Below are 22338 nucleotides of genomic sequence, written 5' to 3'. Positions count from 1 at the left end.
AAGTCAGGGGTGCAGTTATTACGAACGAGAGGGGAGAGGGGGTTCTAAATTCAAAGACCAAAGTTGGGAAGCGTTTATTAAATGATTGTGTTCACTGTGTGAGTAAATATGTTGCATAGAAAAGCATTTGAAATTAACACGACTCTACGAACGGTTACTACATCATATAAACTATCAATTTATAGCCGAAACATTCAGATGGGACAAATAATATAGTGAAATCACTGAACACAGTCTCTAGGATTGGTCCACTTTGGGTACTTGGGTACTTGATGTTAAATTTTTATGTATACTGTTGTTAACCTATATGTGTCCCACCCCTTATGTAATACCCTCACATGAGGGTCTTTAAGGAAATAAAGTGAAGTGAAGAAGCCGATGGGTGCCAAACCCAGGCAAGAAAGTTGAAAACCTTCGCTTTAGAAAAGCTTCTGATGTATACAGTCAACCTCAGTCAATTCGAACCTGACGGAACTGAAGAATTTGGTCGAATTATCCAGCAAGTCGAACTAAACAAAATGCAGAAAAAGGGCCAAAACAATGCTGATTCGTTTGGTAGCATTTGCCAAATTCTAACATGCCTGCGAGTCAAACGCACGCCCACTTTCTATGTGTCCAGAGTAGCAAACTAATGAGAAATGACATCAAAGCTCCTAAACAAAGCATAAATCTAATGTGCACCCAATTTCTTTTGCAAGTTGTTGCACAATAGCAGCCGGTTTCCTCAAGTCAGCTCTGCCACGTAATATTTTTAAAAGGCAGCTTTGCGGCAGTGCATACACGTGTTATGTAGGAAAGCATGCAAAAGTTAAGGAGGCATTTCTTGTTTAGTGTCCTATTGTGACGCACAGGCCAGTTTGGACCGGTTGGCGTTTGTTAGAATAAGTTAACTATTGTAATCAAACATTGTGAGCTATGGGAATTGCTTCAAAATAGTCCTAGTGCGGGCTGAAAGTAGGCGTTTTCGACGAGATCATGTGTGTTCATTGCATTCACACTGTCACTAAAGGGGTGGCTATCAAGGTCATCAAAGGGTCAGGTGCATGCATGCTGATTGATCATGTTAGAATCATCTGGCAAAGACAAATTTCAGATCAAAATAACGGAAAGTTTGGGCCCATAGTAATTCACGGGTGACTGCCAGGACCGAATTAACGGAAGTCTACTATATAAGGAAATGGTCTTGCAGTCAGCGAGGCAGACTGTGCGCAACTGTGCATCATTAGTGGTATGAGTAAGTGCAGCACTGGCTACCCAACAAGTGACCATAAGTCTGCGAGTACATTGTCTCATGCGGGCTGAAAAACCAGTGTGTAATGATGTTTCCAGGTGGGCAGCTTAGGCAGACTCGGGGTATTTGTGGCAGATGGGAACACATATGGTACCCCTTCACATTGCAGATGATTATGTGAACCAGGGGCTATACATATTTTACATATTTTTTTATTGTCTGTAGGAAAAGCACTAGAAGTACAATATCAGCCCCTGCAAGACATTAGAATGCCCCAAATATTTAATACTTTGTGTTTATGTGCATACAAGAATATCAAAAACCTAAAGCAGAAACGTATCAATTCACAAAAACTGATTAGAAATATTGATGACGTGCTCTAAGTTGAATCAGTCATCCAGCATTGCACGGTGATATAGTAGGCTCTATTGTGTAGCTTTTCTTTAACAGGTTAAAGCGATCAAGATTTGAATATTTATGGTTGAGGTTGCTGTAATCACGTCTTCTATTATAGGTATGGTCTTCAACATCAATATAGGCTTCTCTGGTCTTCAATTGAAAGCAAGCGGCGATGAAGGCATCAAGACATACGCACTTTTTATTGGAGACACAGTCTTGGTAAATGAGGTGAGTTCGCTACCATTGCTTACGAGTAATTGAACAATATATTCTAATGCATAGATATGTTGCAAACTTGCGTAGAGAATGCGCTGTTACCCACCGAGGTTGCTTAGTGGTTATGGTGTTGGGCTGCTAAGCACGAGGTTGCGGGATCGAGTCCCAGCCGCAGTGGCCGTATTTCTATGGGAACAAAATGCGAAAACACCCGTGTACCTAGATTTAGGTAATCGTTAAAAAAGCCCAGGTGGTCCATATTTCTGGAGTCCCCCACTACGGTGGGCCTCGTAATCAGAAAGTGGTTTTGGCACGTAATATAATTTAGAGAATGCCCTGTTGAGTTCAGTGTAGCCGCCACCGTTCGCGCAGCCACCGGACACGATGTACACCGTGGTTGTGAACCTGAAACTTCCACGAAAGCAAGTGCTGATTTCTGACTATTTAGGCACACCTAACGCTTTACACTGTTCAGAGATAGAAATAACCATCTTATTTTTCACAGCCTTCCTTCTACAATGTCATTTCTTTATTGTAAGTTGCAAATTTAGTTTTGGTGCTACAAAGGTATGTTCGGCAGCTTCTTTTTTTTTAAATGGCAGTCCAGATTAGCGATGATCGGTTATAACGATCGGATTTTTTGTTCTTGATTTCGTTATAAGTGGACTGCCCTGTAAATGCTTTTTCAGATTAACGAAGGTTTGAAAAGATCCCCTGCAAAACACTTCAATTTAATGTAAAAATGTTAAGATGCTACGAATTTCAAGACACTGAATATTTCAATATACAGAGCAAAATATATTTTTTCTCAATTAGTAGCACCTCAAAATAATTCATTTGTTATGCGAAATACAGTCGAGCCCACTTATAACGGCCCCACTTAAGACGAACGCTCGCTTATCACGAACAAGTCCGGCGTGACCGTCAAAATATACGTTTAGGCTATGGCGCTCTGTCTCGGCTACAACGAACGCCCGCGAGCATAGCCGATCGGCTACAGCGAACGCCTTGGTGTCGCAGACCACTTTCCACGTGGCGAGATCCGCCGACCCTGTGCTGTGCACGCTCCGAGAATTGGCTTTCCCGCGGCGTCTCGCCGGAGGCACGGAGGAGCGGCGATGCGGCGAGGGGATCGTCGCGATAACGAGAGAGAGAGAGAAAAAAAATGCCGGCCCAGCACGCATCAGCAACGTGACCACACAAGTCGAAAGTGCCAGCTCATTCGCCATGGGACCCCACTTGCCATCGTCGACGTCAGGGCAGCGGCGAAGTTTTCCACCAATTGACAATGTAGCACGTGATCACGTGCTTTCGTACCCCCTCTTCTCCCCCCCCCCCCCTTAACGCCGCGCCTCACACCTCACACGACTGCGGGACTGTCTTTTTCTTACTTGTGGTTGTGCTAGCGTTGTCGGCATTGTTTCCTACTGGTGTGCTCCCGTGCCTATCCGAGATCGCAGATTCGCCGGCGTCTACTTCGACAGTGAAGCGAAAAGCTTTGGACTTGGCCACGAAACTGTTGATCTTGAAAGACCTTTCCCAAGGCGCGAAAAACCACGAACTGGTGAAAAAGTATGGTTTGTCGAAATCGACAATATCCACGATACTAAAAGAGAAGGACAAAATCTACAAGAGTGCCGCCACGGACTGCACGACGAGGAAGCGCCTACGGAAATCCACATATGCAGACGTTGAAGACGCGCTTCTAAAGTGGTTCCTTGATACTCGAGCACGCAATGTTCCCATCAGCGGGCCGCTGATGTTGTCTAAAGCAAAGGACTTAGCGTTCCTCCTGGACTTCCCAGATTTTTCTCCTGGCAATGGCTGGCTCCATCGCTTCAAGCTCCGCCTTGGAATTATTTTCAAGACCATCAACGGCGAATCGGCATCGGTAAGCGACGAAGACATCAACACGTGGATGTCTAAAAACTTGGCCCGTGTATCAAGTTATGCTGAAAGGGATGTGTATAATGCTGATGAAACGGCGCTATTCTATCAAATGCTGCCTGGCAAAACGCACGCTATGAAGGGTGACAAATGTGCTGGCGGCAAGCACAGCAAAGTTCGCATAACTGTGCTTTTGTGCACCAACATGGATGGAAGCGATCGATGCTTGCCATTTGTCATCGGTAAATCAAAGAGGCCACGTTGCTTCCGCACATATGTACCAGTGCGTTACAGGCATAACTCAAAGTCGTGGATGACACGCGAGTTGTTCGCGGAATGGCTTATTGACTTTGACAGCAGCATGGCGAAGAAAGGGCGCAAAGTTCTTCTGATTCTCGACAACTGTACCGCCCACCATGTCCAAGCTGTCTTAACGGCAGTTGAGTTGCTTTTTCTGCCGCCAAATGTAACTTCAAAAGCGCAACCGCTGGACATGGGTGTAATACAGTCGTTTAAAGCGGCCTACAGGCGCCGTGTTGTGCAGCGGATGCTGATTGCAGTTGATCGCCCCGCTGCCAATGTGCCTCTGCAGGTCTCGCTGTACTCGGCGATAGAAATGATCAAAGCGGCGTGGATGGAAGTGACACCCGAATGCATCCGGAATTGTTTTTGCAAGGCCGGCTTCGCTGACGCACCTGAAGCAGGCATTGAAGACACTGAACAAAGCCAGCCTGACGACGACTTGTGGCGACGCGTTGTTGATGCTAACCTGGCCGGCTGCGATCTTGATTGGCAAGATTTTGTTGATGTGGACGACGCTGCTGAAGTTGCAGAGTCGTTTTGCGACGAGACTGCCGTCCGGGAAGTGCAGGCATCAAGCGACGCCGAAGCACCGGACGATGACAACGATCCGTCGGAGCCAGCACCCGTAAGGGCAACCACAGCAGTGAGCCATATTGAGGCACTTAGAAATCTTGTGTATTTTAAGGCCTTGGGTGACGAACATATCGCAGCTTTGAACAAGCTTGAAACCGCCGTCATTGGGTGTGCTCTTACGAGGCAGACAACGATCACCGATTTTTTTTTTTTTCAATAAATTTTTGTTTTGATTGATGTCAATTTTTGTGTGTGGCCCACATACCACGAACTTCTGGGTAGAACGAACGAATTCCGCGTGACGCTCGGATTCGTTATAAGCGGGCTCAACTGTATTGCACACATTGGCGACTCATGAAGTCGTGAAACATGACATTCTCAATTGTACTATCCCCATCTGCAGCAGATCTCGCTGTCTGGCTGCAATTCTAAACACCCCAGCCCTATCCCCATTGCCCATTATTATGGCTGCTCTATGTAGCCACTTGCAGAAACAGCACTGCAGAGATTGCAATATCACACTTGTTGCATCATTCACAATTGCAGTAAAATAATTTAAAAAGTAACCATTGTCGAACGTCTGCTATCTAGGCTCTAGTTCAATCAGGAAGTCAGCGAAGAATGCAAGCAAAGCGATAAAACTGTTCAAGTGTGTGTGTTTGTTTGTTTAAATGGGTCCGAAATTTGCCTGCACATTACAATCTGATATGAAAGCAAAAACATGCTTGCTATCTACCATCAGGCACAGCGTCATCGCCATCACAAAATGGTGACAGAGCATGTTTTCCTGAAGGTTGCTGTGGGTTCATTTTGTGCTCCGCTAGGATTTGGAGAGGCATTCTCAGTCAACCACTTTGAGAGATGCTTCAGTTTCATGAGATTTCATGCGACTCTGCATGGATGCATCGGCATGTATGGCTGCCAGCGTTTCTGTTGCTGTGCCAAGCCTGCTGCCTGCGCACAGTGCCAGTAGCGCTGTTGGCCACATGGTTGACCAAGTCTAATGCGGTCAAGTAAGGTCACTCGAGAATACCGCTTCTGTATGCTTGGTACCTGTGGCTAAAGAAGCACAGATGGCGACGACAGTGCACTGCTTTCATATTAATCGAAAGTCCTTTTTGTGAGGGTAAATTTTTTAAAAATAAATCGGTTGATGTTGCATTTCGGTGCGCTTTTATTTTCTTACTTTGACTGCGCTTTTATTTTCTTACTTTGAACTCTTGAAAATTGCATGCGCGTTTCGGTTTGGGGACACATTAGAATCGGCTAAATATGGTACGCGTGTTGGGTGAAGCAGCTCAGGTCACATTATCTGTGCTTTTAAGAAATGCACTGCTGCATGGTTCGTGTGACAGTCAGTGTGCGTTCAAGAATTGCAGTGCCACATTTCATCCTACCACGGATTAAATGTACTGTATTAGCTGTGGTGTCTATCTCGTTAGTAACAAAATGGCATTAATGGCTTCTGCTTATAAATGCGCCTTATGACTTGACTTGCGTTGTGTGGAACTTGCTTTTGTCTGTCAGTGGCATAGATGCAGTTATGGATACACTGCTTGCGAGTGTAGACTTCCTTTCGTTTTGAATTCAATTTCTCAAAATTTGCATGCTTTCAATTTGACATTTCAAAATAACAGAATATTTTCCGCGGTCCCATGAGAATAGTGAGCAGTCGCTGACTGATAACTTGGACTCGACAGGGACTGCTGAAACGTCTGAATATGGTCAGGAGTCCGAAATAATTAATTCGCCAGAAAATAAGAGACTTAAAAAAGGTGTGCAGCATTCTCTAATCATCACTTTTGGGGATACCTTCAATTTTGCCTGACTAGCACAAGTATTGTGCTAGTCATTCAAAATATACTGAAAGTATCTTCAAAAGTGATCGTCTAAGAATGTGGCCCAACTTTATCAACGCATTACTATGCACACATATGCTTGCCTTTGGCCTAGACACTCCGTGGCCATGTTTATTTAGCAATGCCTTTTATGCTATTTCTTTACACACTTAGTCAGCGGTCAGAGCGACGCTCCACCCGCACTATCAATGGGACCAGCAGGCCATAAACGGTATATGATTAGAGCAGAAGGGAACTCTCACAACAAATCACGCAAATCGCAAATACAGCCCTTACGACTTATTGATGGGCTTGGGCATAGCCAGCAACTACTAGATAGACTCGGCTTTGCTAGTATTGATTCCGAGGAGGCGCCAGCGACATGGCGCCTACTCTGTGGTGCTGTGGAACTGTCTAAATAATCAAGTATGTCCGAATTATCGTTCGGCGACTGTATAGCGATTTCACTGTATAATGCATGTAGTTTATTATAAGTACAGATTGAGCATTATGAATAAAATATAAGCAGTTACCTACTTGGGACTCTTTAGTGAGTGCGAATGATAGCATTTCAGCCATACCAGTCTGGCTCTCCTAGCCACATTTTGTGTTTTCCTCTTTATAACTTCCTGTGTTTTATGTCTTCCAGTGGCTGCTGGGATGAAATCTATTGCACATTTGCTCCATTTGTACGTATGGTCATGATAGTTGAAAACATAAAATGGGCAAGAACTATTAAAAAATAACCATATTTACGTATAGTGACCATTCAATTCAAGAACCTAGTCAAACTGGACAATATTCATGTGACAACTGTCCTGAATTTTTCATAATGTTTACGGTGTTGGGCGTGTTCTACGATTTTATGAATGCTAAGTCAAGTTTTACGAGAAATAGAGGGCGACTATCTTTTAAAGGTGTTTAGGATGGGTGACGCAATATTGGAAAAACTGCATACATGAAAGTAATGGTGATACAGTCATACTTTGATATTACAAAGTCGATCAATCAGGATTAACTCTTTTCCTACCATAGGGAAAATAGGTGTCTTTTGTAGGTTAAGCCATATTTTTTTTTTTCTCAAGGAACTACTGCACTGAGTATTTTATGCAATACATAAACAAAGGGCAGAATGAATGCACTTTTTATGCATAAAGGTTTTATTAATGACATCTTTATCATAAAAAAGATAAATTGCCAGAATCAACCTATTTTTATTTTTTTTTTTTGTCAGCCGGCATGTCAGACGCCCTTGACACGCCGGCTAACGCGCGTGCGTTGACAGACCGGGGTAAGGGGGGGGGGGGGGTGCCCTGGCTTTGACCTTGTACACAGCATTCCTTTACTCTCAATTCGACACGCTAACACATTTTCCCTCGTTTCCGCATCCTCCCGCCTCACACCCTGTCTCCTTTAGAAGAACCCCACCTATATATACTGTGGCGAGGAAAGCATATGTTGCCTTGAAGAAGACAAGTCCACTTGTCAAAACGTTGGCTCCTGCATTCACCTTGTTCACGTTTTGCTCATCGTCCAGAATCAACATTGTTACACGAATGAAGGATTAAGGACTGCAGACTATTTACATATTATATTTACAAAGGATAATGCAGCGCTGGCCAGTTCAGCCCACAGCTCGAGCGCCAGAGAGCGTTCGTTGTCTTCGTCGGTGCGTCCGCACGCATCGTCCGCTAGAAACACGCAATATGTACGTACCAATATTGTGGGATAAAATAGAACAAGGCTTCTAAAGACATGCTTGTATCTTCTAAGAAAAAAAATGTAAAAAGAATTATGAGATATACAAAATGCTGTGCCATATATAATAGGCACTAACTCAAAAAAAAAATTTTTTTTATTGAATGGGCATTTAGCTACAAAAATTAGAACTGCAAGCACTACAGTTGGGCATGCTGGGCTGCGGCCGCCGATGTCCCGGGCTGATTTGCTTCGCCGTCACTCTCAGAATCGGTCCGACAAAAAGACAGCATCCTCAGACTCCATGCTGCTCAATCCACCAATAAAATGAGCCACAGACGCAGCGGCATCACTAGATCTGCAATCTTACGAAGCACGCGGCGCCTCCGAAGGCAGCTATTTTTTCTTTCTACTTTGACGATCGCGAGAGTTTAGAGCACGTTCAAAAATTACCACCTGGTGGGAAAAAAGCGAACTGCTTAGAAAACAAATATGTAGTTCTTTGTGTGCAATGTCGCAGTGTCTCCGTGAGTGGTGTGGAAGGTCTCGACAGCGGCATTTCAAACCATTGATAGCGGGCTAATGATGCCCAGTGTGCGCAGTAGGGAAAGAGTTAAGTTCCAGCAGTGGCGTAATATTGAACACAATTATGCCGTACCTGAAAACTTACACTAGCAGCTAAGTAGGATACACTTAATAATTGCAATAGCAGCTTTGTGTTTGTCTGGTTGAGCTCTGCCAGAGAGGAATCTATATTGTTGCAAACAGTCTGAGTGTGGTAGAAGCCAATTGAATGTACTGTAGGATAGCAAAAATCACTGCAAAATTGAGGAGTATATTATTTCCAAGCTGTAGTACATTGTTCAGTATGCTTGTGGCACGCCTGCTCTTATCACGAAAGTGCAAGCTCTGACCCATGTACTCGTCAGCGGGCCTCAACTCCACTGTGTAGAGCACAGTACCACCTCGACTGGAAAAAGCACTGGGCTTCAATAACACTTCTTAGTGATAGATGAGTTGTTTGAGATACACCTTCACTTCAGTGTATTTGGGCTAACACTAGCATGTGGTGATTGCGAACCGCAAGCGAGGTGCCTGTGTGTCTGTTGCTACAGTTCAAATTTCTATAACCGCTTGTTGGCCATCTGTTGGACAGTTGCTGCTATATTTAACTGCCAGCTTGTAGCAGGTGTGTGTTCCTGCTTATGGGTACTGGATGCTTGTGCTTTTATTATGTTTTTATTACCAACCGGAACAGAGGAATCAAAGAAGAAGACGCACTGCGCCTGGTGCAGGCATTCGTCGTGTCACGCGTAACATACTCCACCCCGTACCTCCAGCTTGCGAAGGTGAACCGCGAGACGCTGAACACGACGATAAGGAAAGCAGTCAAACTCACCATGGGCATCCCAGTCTACTCGTCAATGCAGAAGCTGCTGGAAATGGATGCCCACAACACGGTGGAAGAGCTGGTGGAAGCACACCTATCCCACCAGAGAGTAAGGCTGAGCCGGACAGAGCACGGTCGGGCCGTCCTACGCAAGATAGGATGGCAAATTGAACAGCTACCGACAACGGAGCCGCTCCCCACAACATGGAGAGACATTATTAAAACCAAGCCCCTCCCCCGGAACATGCAACCGGGGAGGAACAACGAGAGACGCTCTGCGCGGGCCAAAGCACTGGCTCGACAGCTGGAAGAGGACCCCGAGGTCTTCTATGCGGACGCCTTGCTTCTTAAGCACGGAACCAGAGCAACGGCGGTCGTCACCACCATTGATAAACTGGTCACAGGCGCGTCGATACGGACGACGAATACAGCAGAAGTGGCCGTGGCCCTCGCACTCGCACAACCGGGAGTGAGGACCGTGGTCACAGACTCCCAGACCGCCTACGCAAGCTACCGCAAGGGGAACATCTCTCCCACGGCACTAGCGATCCTCACCAAATGTAAATCACCGGGACGGGCCGTTGAGCTCGTGTGGGTCCCGGCTCACTCGCAAGTGGAAAGCAACGCACTCGCCGACCACTATGCCCGAGAACTGTCAATCTGGGCCGAGGACGAGCCAGAGCTACCGCACCCCGTGACAAGCTACAAAGAAATCACGCAAATGTACAGAAGCGGCAGATGTAGGCTTCCGCATCCGCAACTCAACTGAATGCAGCAAACGATCGTGCGACGCACGCAAGCGGGGTCGCTAGCGCATCCCGTGCTCTTGCACAAGATGTTCCCAACAGAGCATGACACTTCATGCCCTTTTTGCAGACGGTCAAAAGGCACTCTAGCACACATCCTTGCAGAGTGCACTAAGCTCAAGAACCCCCCACCCTCCCCAGCCCCAACCCCCCCGAGCGATGGGAGACCTTGTTGTCCAGCCCCGACCTACCGACCCAGCTCGCGCTGGCGGCTAGGGGCCAGGAACTGCTGGACGCATATGGGACCTGAGAAGAAGGTTCCACCCCATCTGGTGCCAGCGCGCACCAACCGTCACTAAGGGCTCAGCACAAAAGTTGATTCTCTCTCTCTTTATTACGTTACCTATAAAAATATCTTGTGGTAGAATGCTTTCTGGGATAGCACCAGTGTGCTTACTACTAATGGTAGGAGGTTAGTTGCTTTCAAAATACAATGAGCAAACTATAGGTGCACAGTGTCGGATAAAGTAGAACTTTTTTTGTTTTTAGCAAGTGCGTTGTGATGGACAGATCTTTATCATGCTTAAGAAATGTTTTGGAGCCTTTCTAATCCTATTTTCATTTTTTGCCAGAGTGCGAATGAGTGAATTCTGTTATTTTTGGCTTTAGGGTCAGCCAGCAACAATCTTGACAAACAGCAAGAAGAAGCTGAAGAACATTGCCATTTTCATCAAGGTAAGCTTAGCTTTGTGGTTGTAATGTTTGCGCAAAGCATAATTTTTTGCAGGATGAGGAGGAGGAGGAGGAAGAGGATGAAGAGGAGGAAAAGGATGGCAAGAAGAAGCAAGATGCACCGATCTTGGGCCGTGGAGGTCGAAGAACAGCGATCTTGGACTCTAAGCTCAGGGTAGGTCATGCTGTGCTGCGAAAAATGCAGAACCTGAGGGCATCTTTACCCCTGCTAGAGGAAAGTTAGTGACAGCTTTTAAGAATTTGTATAGGTCATTTTGATGCATGTCATGTGCTCTTCTGGTGAATGCATGTCGTGGTCATTGATATCTTGAGCTGAAAGTGGAAGAGCTGCTGCTACAAGGGGCAAATCTTGGTAGAGGCTGCTACAAAAGCCTCCTTTTGGCAATAATTGCTCCATGTCTTGTCCAGAGACTCCTGCTGGAGGTGCGACAGCAATGATTGGGAAAACAAAATCAGAACTGCTTTGTAGCCTGTGTCGTGGTTCATCAGTACCGTAGTTTTCCGCATATAACCCACACCAGCAATTACAACAGCCCAGAAAGAGAACAAAAAAGATGTGCATATAACCAGCGGAAATAACTGCATATAACGTTAAAAGCCTTGCAAATTGTCTCTATTCGCAAATGCACGGCTAGTCCTCATCGTATCCTCCCCCACTGTCTGAAGTGGGGGAAGAGAAGTGGAGCGATACTGATAAAGGGGGGGCTGGATTCACACAACGAATGTGATCATGGATTAATCAGTCACACGGCATGGGACAGGAATTTGGTAATTTCGCAGCTAGCATTATTTTGCACTGACCTTCTTTCAGTTTTTACGATAGTGTGATTCTGATGTACATTTGTTGTTAAACCAGTGTTCCTACTCTTGCGCCAAATTGCACCAAATAAGATTTCCTGTGCCATCCTGATAAAGAAACACTATTTTGTGCTGAAGTGTGCCAAAATTAGTGACTTCACAATATATGTGTGGCCACAATGGTCTGCAAACATGCATATTGTGCATGAATAAAGCGAATGTCGCTGGCTGATAATTCGGGCTCAGCAAGGACCACCTAAAGGTCAGAACGATTGGGAGCCTGGAATAACCAAATTCACCAGAATACAAGTGAAATTATTCCATGAGTGGCTAAAAAAGGGTGCCATATTCTTGCATGACCACTTTCACAAGATTTCGCGTCACACGTCGGCATCAACGAACGATGGTATTCTTGGGACCGTGCCAGGAATGCTATCGTCCGTTGACGTGTCTGGTGCTAGTCACACGGAATGTTGCAAAAGTAAAAGTATCCCCGAATGGGATTATAGAAAAATAATGCTGAAATTTGTCAATGCGTTGCTACGCACATATACACTTTGATCTGGTCAGTCTGTATCTCTACCATTGTCGTGCTTTCACCATGTACTGAGTCAACGCATGCACTGAATCTTCAACCCCTGGCAACATTGCAGGACGTGGTGCCATTTATTACTTTGTCGGTGGTATGAGCAGCACTCCGCCTGCTACATGCTGCTAAATGCTGCATGCTGCTACATGCTGCGCGAAATGTTTATGGCAGGTATTGCACCAGGCCTGCGCCAACCTGCACCTGCTCCGAATTCGGAATACAGTCAAACTCACTTATAACAATACCAGTTTTAACAACATATCGGTTTTAACAATGAGAAGCAGCTGCACCGTCGACTTTTGTATGTTTTCCATGGTGAAATAACCCGCTTACTACAATGCCCTGACGCCGCATTATCGGTTATAACGATGAAGTCTGGCTGCCGGGTGTCCGAGCCAAAAGGTAGTGAAATGTGAAATCCTTGAAAAGAAAACGAGAAATTCAAGCCGCTGCATGATGGGACGCTGCTGTAGCAGCCGCCGCGCACTCATTTTCCAGCCATTTCCGTGCGGCTCTCTCCCGTTGCCCTTCCACCTCTCCGAACACGAATGGGCTGCGCCCATAGCTCTACGCCGCCCTACCCTCCGAAACACAAATGCACCGCGCCAACTGCGCCGCAAGCAGATTGTGCTGAGCTATGCTCCCGCACGAGACGTTCATTTGAGGGATTGCCAGCCGTTTGTGCGCAGGCGCAAGTAAGAGCGGTTGTGTGAGAGAAAATCTTCGAGCTTTTGCTCCTTAAGTACATACGAGTCTGCCTAGGCGCTACAGAGAAGGTTTCTTAGCGCGTGTTTATATGCGTTTGTCCCCTTGACATGCCAGCATTACGGAGTGCGGTCGAGTTCGTTTACATTCCGCCGCTGGCTGCCCACGCGGTGAGCCAGTGGGCACAGACGCGCCATTTGGTGATTTGCTGTGTCTGAAGGCGCAAAGTTGTGACTGGTGTTGTATAAGTCGCGGGTCGCTTTTTTCGTCGCGACGATAGATTACATTTTTTACAAGCACTGCTTGATGAGGGCACACGTAACCAGCAAACGGAGGCCTCAGGAGAGCACCTGAGGTTATAATAAAGCAGGTAGCGCAGGATCTCCAGGGCACCCGCGGGGGCGATCAAAGCTGGAAGCAGGGCAGCCCATGGGTTTGGGCCGCGCAGGCCGAAGTGGGCCAGGGGGAGACCGCATAAAAAATTGGCTGTCCGCTATAGCGGACAGTCGATCTCATACACCCCTGGCACGCTTCGGCCTTTGCATCCGGCGCCTTTAACCAGCAAAGGTATAGCATTCAAGACCCACAATTTAAATATAGAGGGCGTTACTTGGGTAATTGGAGATTTCAAGGAGAGGCCTTCGTCTTGCAGTGTACATAAAAATAGGCTGATGAAAATAATCTCGCGACGAGTTGATTTCGTGGTGCTCCTTTCGTCTAACAAAAATTGGCTGTCCGCCATAGCGGACAGCCGATCTTATACGCCTCGTGCACCGCCTGTAGAGGCGCCACTGAAAGCCACCTAGCGGACGCTTCCAACAGTACACGCGGGAGCAGTAGCAGATGACAACCCTTTGCAGCAAGGATGGCTGAAGTTCGCGGCTGCGATTTCTCTTTTGTTCGGGTGCCAGGCTGCTTCTTCTGCTGTGACAGCTGTAGGGAAGATGCTGACCTCTGGAAGCGGGTATGTGCACGATGTTACCGGTGTTTGGGACAACATGGTCCACATACGTGCAAGGTGTGTCCCGCAGACAAACGCCATGAACCCCATTTACATGACGTGGAGCTCATGTTCACTAGCCGATAAATTTTGTTGAGTGATGCGATCTCTCGATGTTTTTTTTTTTTTAATTCTACCCTTGCCGCAATGCTGCTTCTGTACCTGAATAATAAGCACCCGTCGTTAGTGCAGACTCATATCAAACAAATCCGCACGGTGCAATCTCTTCATATGCCGTTCTACTATTTTACCGCGCCGGCAACCAGCGTCCGATCATAAGCAAACTCAACCCTACTCCGCAATGCCGGAACGCCTAGGGACAAAAGCCTACAACACGCGCTAAAGAAACCTCCTCCGTAGTGCCTAGGCAGAATCATATATTCAAGGAGTAAAAGCCCCCAGATTTTCTCTCTTGCGCCCACCTTTACTCGCCCCTGAGCAGAAATGGCTGGCAATTCCTCAAAGGAACGTCTCGTGTGCTCCCGCAAGGGTTGCAGAAGATAGTGCCAGCCTTTCCTCCTCCCCCCCGCGCAAGAACCACTTCTTGGGGGGGGTGCCGAAGCCACGATTTGATTATGAGGCACGCGGTAGTCTGGAACTCCATATTAATTTTGACCATCTGGGCTTCTTTGATGTGCACCCAATGTGTGTTCTTGCATTTTGCCCCCCATTAAAATACAGCCGTAGGAGACAGTGGGTGTATCTCGCTGAGCACCGCAATGACTACTGACAGTGCCTGTGATCTGCCTGCGGCTCTTCATAGTGCGCTTATTTTTGGCAACACAATTAACTTGAACTTAAATGAACTGGTTTTCTCAATTTCGTCAGTGCGAATAGCAAATACTTGAAAGCCTCCTGAGCCGCCTCGCTGATCGGTGTACGCTTTACGAAACGCTCGCACATTTGGTCTAATGTTGTTCTGTATTAAGTACTAATTCATGTGAAAAACCAACTGTAGCAGATTTCTATGCCACCGTGAGCGGTGATAGAAGTGATCGCCTGGGCTGGGTGATATGCCTGGTACTGGAGAGGTACTGGCCTTATACGGTGGTGCCGGCTGTGTATAGGCCCGCGCAATCTTGGCTGTTGGCTACGGCTGTCGTATCACTATGTCTCTGTACCAACTGTCGGTTTTATTTCATCTGCAGGAATTCATTAAAACGTGTAGGTGCATTCATGACATACTCTGAAATTTACGTAGCTGTGACCGTGCTGCCTGCGTGCACAAATGTGTAATAGGCTATCTACACTGCAAGTGGCTCAGTTCTTTGACATGAAAACAAATTATTTAATAAATTCTTGCAGCGTGCAGAATTAAATTAGAATTAGGATTAAGTTTATGCTTTTCATCTTATTTAATAAATTCTTGCAGAATGCAGAATTCAGTGAATTAGGACTAAGTTTGCGCTTTTCTTCGTCTTATATAATAAAACGGAATAACAAGCTGAAGAAAAAAATACTTGCATCTGAGTATAAGACATAATGAACGCAATGTTTCAGAAAGTACTAACTTATACAGAGCTTCCTCTTTTCACTAGAGCAGTAAGTTACTGCTCCAAAGCATTCTTTTCTTGCTCCAAACAGCAAATTTTTCTGCTCCGAAAGCATACATTTCTGCTCCAAGCTGCGATTTTTCCTGCTGTGAAAGCTGCTCCAAAAGCCGCCATTGACTCAGCCCCCGAAGCAAATCACTTTAAATTGTGGGGATGCGCGACTCTCGCGCGTCCCCTGATATGTTTTTCCCGCATGGCGCGTCTCCTGTAATCCGGCTTCGCCGCGTGGCCTGCGTGATGCCCGCAGCGGTCGATGTGGTTGGGGCGCAGTGCGAGAGATGGCGCGAGTGTTGCGTTGCTAACGCCGCCTCACGGCAGGGTTACTTGGGGGCGCAGGGGAGGACAGGCTGGCTCTTTCCCGGCGGGTCGGCGAACAGCGTGGACATGCCGCGCGCCGCCGACCCATGCTTCTGCGAGACTGCCTCGCGTGGCCGCCTTGGAATGCGCCACCATTCGCGTGACAGTACGCGCGAATGACCAGGCGTTGGGATCCAGCATGGGGCGAACATATTTGCTCGCGATGCGTTCGCGGTGAGTGGGACTTCTAGATTTGTCGCACGCCCATCGGCATGTTTTGTGGATAGCAACTCGGCTAGCAGGCATTGATCTATGAAAGGTGCAATAAATGCCCTTGTGATTGTTTGCACTACTGTGTTGTCGTTCCTTTGTCCCAAGAGCACGGGTGTGAGAGACCCCACAATATATAGGGCACGGTCTGGCCTCGCAATGCGCAGTTGCTGCTGAAGTAAAGCGCCATGCCACTCCCTTCTTTCCCACTTTCCTCCCTTGTAAGAGGGAGATTGAGTCGCGATCGTCAGCGCCCCTCAACGTGGTCGTGTAATACGTGTTTGCTGCCAGAGTACAATACTACTGCCCCTCCCCACCGGGCCCTTTGCGCGAGATTGAGCGGCGAACCTCGGCTCCTCTCACGCACTTTCATTCACACCTACACCATGCGGTGCGCGGCGACGACGACAATGGCAAAAATGCGTCTGGAGGGTTCATATAATTGCTGTCGTAATAAAAGTAGGAGACGCAGTACGATTTGCTGTCCGACACAGCATTGGACACAATCGCACCCGCAGAATGCCATATTAGATGCCAAATCGTACCATGTGTCTCCTACTTCATGGCAGCAAGTTCAGGGTGCGATCATTATGCGAGAAAAAGAAGAAAAAAAACGCACTTCTTGATGTTAAAAGTGGGGGCTGTGTTCAGGAAATTCAGAATATACATTTCAGAGATAAATAACCCAGGAATAGTGTCTGAAAAAAAAAAATGCTCAGTACCCAGTGGTTCTTCGGATACAAAAAATAAACTAAAACCAGTTCATTGCTCATGCCATGCAGTGAAGCAGTTCCTGAATCTTGTGAAGCATACGTGCGCTCCGCACTTGATTATCTTACTTACTTGATTATCTTGGTTATCTGGTGTTGCTGACGCTTAACCAAAAAGCGAAGGAAGCACCCTGAAGATAATCAATAGAGCTCTCAGGTCGTGCAAAAAGATCACCAGATAAGCGTGCACAAGGAAGCAGACCGCTCAAGGTTGCAAAGGAAACTCGCCGGTGAACAGCTGTGGTGCCCCATGCTGACACGAAACACCGTCGCCCTCAGAGCTTGTATCTTCTTTGCTCTGATCTTCGGAACCACAACTCGAATCCTCATCACAAAATTGAAGTGCGGTGCAGCATAGTTGCGAGAACGACACTTTTCTTGCGGCGCGGCCTCATGGGACGACGCCAGGGGAGCAACTTTCGACAACTGAGCAGTGACACCGGCCGCGCCCCGTGCCTGGATTTTACGAGAGAAGTAAAATAAACTATAGAAAACTCGTTAAAAATGCCAGGTCCACATGTTGGAGATGGGTTTCTTATCCCTTAAGTGGATAAGAAACAGCTCCAACATGTCGAAATCGGTGATCTAAAGCATCGACCACCGGTGATCGATTTGAATAGGCGTGGTAACGAAAGAGTGAATTACATATTTAACGCTTATTTCTGAAGTATGTTCATTAAATGGTAGGTTTTCAACAGAACATGGAACCTTTTCCTGTAGGATGAGATTATGGATTGCTTTGTTCTGTTACCCCAACTTAAGTTTAAATAGCGCAGATAAGATGAGAAGAGTGCCTTAAATATCAAAAGCTTTTGAGGAACTGTCTATACAAGCTGGCATTTTCTCATTGTGCCCAAGACCTTGCAAAGTTTGTTTTGTAAAAATTCCGTATGGCGATCCCGTTTCATATATTCATGAAAAACAACACAGAGATTTTGCTGTAAAAGAAAATTCTATTTTACTATTATTTAAAGGGACACTAAAGAGAGAAATGATTCCTTCTGCATCAGCAAATTACCTTTCTACAACACCAAAAACACCACTCTTACCACTATAAGACGCTTAGTAAGCCAGAAAAAGCTCGATAACAAAAGACGAGTGGCGAAGCCTCCTTGAAGTTCCCGCACCTGGCCTCTGTGACGTTGTGGATTTTGATAACTTCTTCAAAGGCCTACTTAATTATATAGTGGTACAGATTGACTACATTGTATTCTAGAGGAACTAACTATTGAACATAGCAAGTTTCGGGAACCTTTACTCAGCCAATGTGGCTCAAATGCGAAAACATACTTTGGAATCCCAGACGTCACACTAATGTACCGGCGTTGGGGTTTCGGCGCGAAGTTCAGATACTGATACTTCGACCTTCATTTTCTCATCTAATAATCAAACTATTATTTTGAAATGACATCCTGCAGGGTTCTCAAACAATGCTTTATTAGTCTAAACTAATTTATTGTTTCACTTTAGTGTCCCTTTAGCATGAGATTGTAAGAATGAGTGGGCTTATAAAACGAGGCATTTAGAGTGAAAAAGAACTGTCTAACGGGTGATCTAGTGAGGTTAATTTGGGGGGTTTACATTCCAAAACAGGGTTTCCAATGCGCTGTTTCACTGCCCTTTGCTTTTTTTCGTCGCTTGTCTGAAGGAAAATTATGACTGCTTACGACGTCTTTTGCGGTGCGGTTTGAGCGCTGCGGCACAGAGCACATGCGATTGCACTTGTACTTGGTTCCCATTTTTGAAACGCCAAAGTTCCACTGCGATGTTTTAAAAAGCTTCGTAATTCACTTTGCACACGCGCAAAGTCACGAAAGACAACGACGACGAAGCGCAGCTCATGCATTTTCACCAGGCATGTATTCTTTCTATCATCGGATGGCTGCTTTCGGTGGTTGCCGTGTGGCGGCGCCACCGTACCTGAAAGTTCTGAATAGGGCTTAAGGTTCAACAGTTGCAATATCATTAATAAATATAAAACAAAAGTGATACCAATATGCTGCCTTGGGGAACTCCGTATTTAACAAGTCACATAGAAGAGTTCTGCTTATCAATACACATTGATTTCTGCTTGCTAAGTAGTTTTTGATTAGATTGAGGGCAACACCACAAACTCCATAACACTGCTACTTTCCTATTAATGTTTCATGGATAATTATGTCAAATGCTTTGGCATCTAAAAATATGCCTAATGTGAATTTTTGTGCTTGAATATTTTTAAGGATCAATTCTTTTTGAAACAGCGGAGCACTTTCTGTTGGAAAACCTGATCTAAATCCATATTGCGATTTTGTTATGATTTCATGTTCGTCAAAAAATTTTGACGATCTGAGATTAATAATTTTTTCATGACCTTTGGAGAATAGGGGACCAAACAGTGGAAACACAGCTATAGCAGCTTAACTTTCGCAAACGTACTGTAAGATGCAGACAACTAACAGTGCCGTTTGCAGCATGTTGAAGGTTCTGAAATCAGGGGGGCCATTGGAAGGTTGCACAGGACACCACTCCACCTGCGTCCACCTATCATCCATTCAAATGCATTTGTTGTCGAATGGTCAGTGCCATGCCTTCTCGCGTACTATCATTTTGGGCCTTGCTTGAGCAGAGAAGTAAATTGATGATGCAGTAACTAATTGGTTGTTCTGCATCACCAATGCATGACTGACATTTTGTTTTGGTGCCCATCTAGTAGATAAAAATGAACACTTGTTTGCTTAGTGCTGCCTTTGGCATGTCGGTTTGAAAAGAAACAGTTGATCTCAATAAATGACGAAACCATCAGTAATGCTTTATCAGCGTAAGATGACACTAAGTGACAGGTGATTTTTATTTCTTGCTGTTACAGCGGAAAGCAAGTAGCAAGGACAGATTCAGATAGAAGCAGGCAATGCAGGCACAGCCATGTTGCAATCACGGTAATAAGCAGCAATTGACGGTATCCGCTGCTGCTGCCGCAGCCGCAGCAGTCTTACAATTAGTGCTATCCATAGTTCACTGCTTGTAGTCCACAGGTGCACACCCGTGCATTTTCTTTCTCTTTGCGTTCCCAACTTTAATTAACTGTACTTTCTTCTTGATGTGCAATTTCTGAGACAGAGTTTCATAAATTGTAACGCCGGCACTAGTGCTCGGTGATGTGTTGCGCTATATCGCAAGATGATCAAGTGCTTTATTCAAAAGGGCTCTCTTTAGTTTGAAACCCCCTCGCCCAACTCTTCTCTCATTTTTTTTTTTTTTCCTGAAGAAAAAATTCGCAATCCCCTTGAAGTTTGAATTAACAAGGTTCCAGTGTATATATATGAAAAAGCATTGATTCCTTCCTCAATTACTCTTTCAATGCAGACTGAGCAGTCAGCAGAAGAGAAACGTCAGCAGAACCAAAAGTTGCTTGCAGAGCGCTTGAATCAGGCAGCCAAAGACAGGCTGGCATCACAGCGAGGTGTGCAAAAGGATGAGAAGTAAGTTGGCAAGTTGACTTAGGGGCATGTGTGTGCTGGTCTTTGGTGCTCTTTGCTCTTGCCTTCGCATGGCCTTACGGTGCTTTTCTAACTTGTCTTTCTTTCCTTTCACTTGCAGTGACTGGGATAAGTACGTACAGCATGAACTAGAGGACAGCCATGTTTATATTCTGTTCGTCATTTTGATTGTTTCATCCACCATTGCATGGCCTTTCTTAAGATTATAAAATGTGTGGGCTGTTAGCCGCTGAAATGTTTCAAGCGCGTAAAACTGGGCCTTAAATAAGTATAGATATTGGTTGCTTTGCTTTAATTATAACACACCTTCCTTTCCTGCCTTTCCTTTTCTATAATGCAGATAGAGTTGCTTCACTAATAAAAGGAGAAACATGGGCTCTGCAAAATTGCCAAATGGATTTGGGTTTCTGTTAACAAATAAGGTTAACAAATATATAGCCTCAAATGTTTGCACATACTGTATATTCTTGTAAGAGCTGAACCCCTTAATTTGGACCTAAATATTTAAAGGAAAAAAGACTTTGTATGGGCTGCAGTCCCTTTTCCTTAGTGCACTCCTCGTCTGCCACTGCTATGCTGCACTATCTGTGTGCAGTATTGATGCTGCACACAGTGGTGTATGGTCTCCTCTTCGATTGTACCCACAGTTACTAGCGTTTTGTTGGGAAAGTCATTGTCAACTTAATTGTTCATGTTGTGAAATTCATCTCCCGGTGCCCACAGGTTCTACCGTCGTGCTTTTCACCGGTTCCGGAGATGATCTTCAAGTTACCAAAAACTCCCTCATTACCCAAAAAGTAGTGCATGCGGGTGTTATCGACTGCAACATACTGTTACATGTCGTGCGAAAGCTTCAAAAGATTCTTTCACTGCATAGTAACGCAGTGTGAAGGCTTCACCTTCAATCAGTGCAATGCATAGCATATCTGCCTCTTCCATTCTTACTGCATTTGATTGTTAAGGGGAAGCCTGTCAACTTAGGCACCGGCATAACTTATTTGCCATCGCTATGTGTTGCGCTGTGCATACGCATTCATGCAACTCGCGTATGCCACTTGAGGTGTCGCACTTGGGCACTGCGCTTCGTTCCTACTGTACACATTTGTGCATTGAGCTTCTGTTGCTCCCACACCACTTAAAATGTATACTGGTGCTATCAGCTAAAACATTCCACTCTCGGTTTGTATGAAAGCATCGGTATTTCACCACCTAACCTTATTTATGGTACGTATGAGCCCATTACTAAGGACAGCTTCATCTTATAATAACATATGTGCAATTAACCAGATTCCAGCTGCTCCAGCTACACCATCACATTTCAATGATCACGAACAAGGTAGCAAACAAAGTTAAAATAAAGGCTTCCCAATGTCGTCATACAGGGCAGAAAGCATGTCTGTTTTTCAGAGCATCATATATTCTACTTTTTACATTTGGATGGCCACACCCAAGAAATTTGGGCCCAAATTTGTGGGGAAAAAAGTGCAGCTCTTGCAAAAAAGCAAGCAAAAAGGGAGAACAAGCATATGGGGTAGGAGGCGATCTTTCACTGAGCCAAACTTTGTGTGATTAGGGTTTTGTATGGTTACGTTGGAAACATGACTATGTTGATGTAGGTTCTCATTTTGCATTTTGTTTTCTTACTTGAACCAGAATCCGGAAGTCAAATGTTTCGTACAAGTCTGTGAATCAGATGCCAAAGGAACCAGAAGTCAAAGAGCTCAAAATATTTGTTGGTAAGCAGTTTTTTTTTTTTTTTTCCATAATGCTTGCTATCTGTGACATAGGAACTGTGACCAAGGCAATTAGTTTTTGCAAGCCTCCCTTAAAAGAAAGAAAAGGA

General features: G+C 45.5%; 1 protein-coding gene across 2 annotated transcripts in view; it reads left to right on the top strand.

The window, feature by feature from the left end:
- The window catches only part of dre4 (SPT16 homolog, facilitates chromatin remodeling subunit dre4), a 181650-nt gene that overhangs the window by 87545 nt on the left and 71767 nt on the right, over nt 1–22338 (top strand). For both annotated transcript variants that reach the window (XM_075702440.1, XM_075702448.1), the window contains exons 10-14: nt 1746–1858; nt 10951–11016; nt 11069–11188; nt 20362–20477; nt 22149–22231. In XM_075702440.1, coding sequence (XP_075558555.1) covers nt 1746–1858; nt 10951–11016; nt 11069–11188; nt 20362–20477; nt 22149–22231 — 498 coding nt within the window. The remainder of the gene's footprint in view (nt 1–1745; nt 1859–10950; nt 11017–11068; nt 11189–20361; nt 20478–22148; nt 22232–22338) is intronic.

This window comes from Dermacentor variabilis, chromosome 1 (assembly GCF_050947875.1).
Source record: "Dermacentor variabilis isolate Ectoservices chromosome 1, ASM5094787v1, whole genome shotgun sequence".
NCBI lineage: Eukaryota > Metazoa > Arthropoda > Arachnida > Ixodida > Ixodidae > Dermacentor > Dermacentor variabilis.
This window is presented reverse-complemented; position numbering and strand designations above follow the sequence as displayed.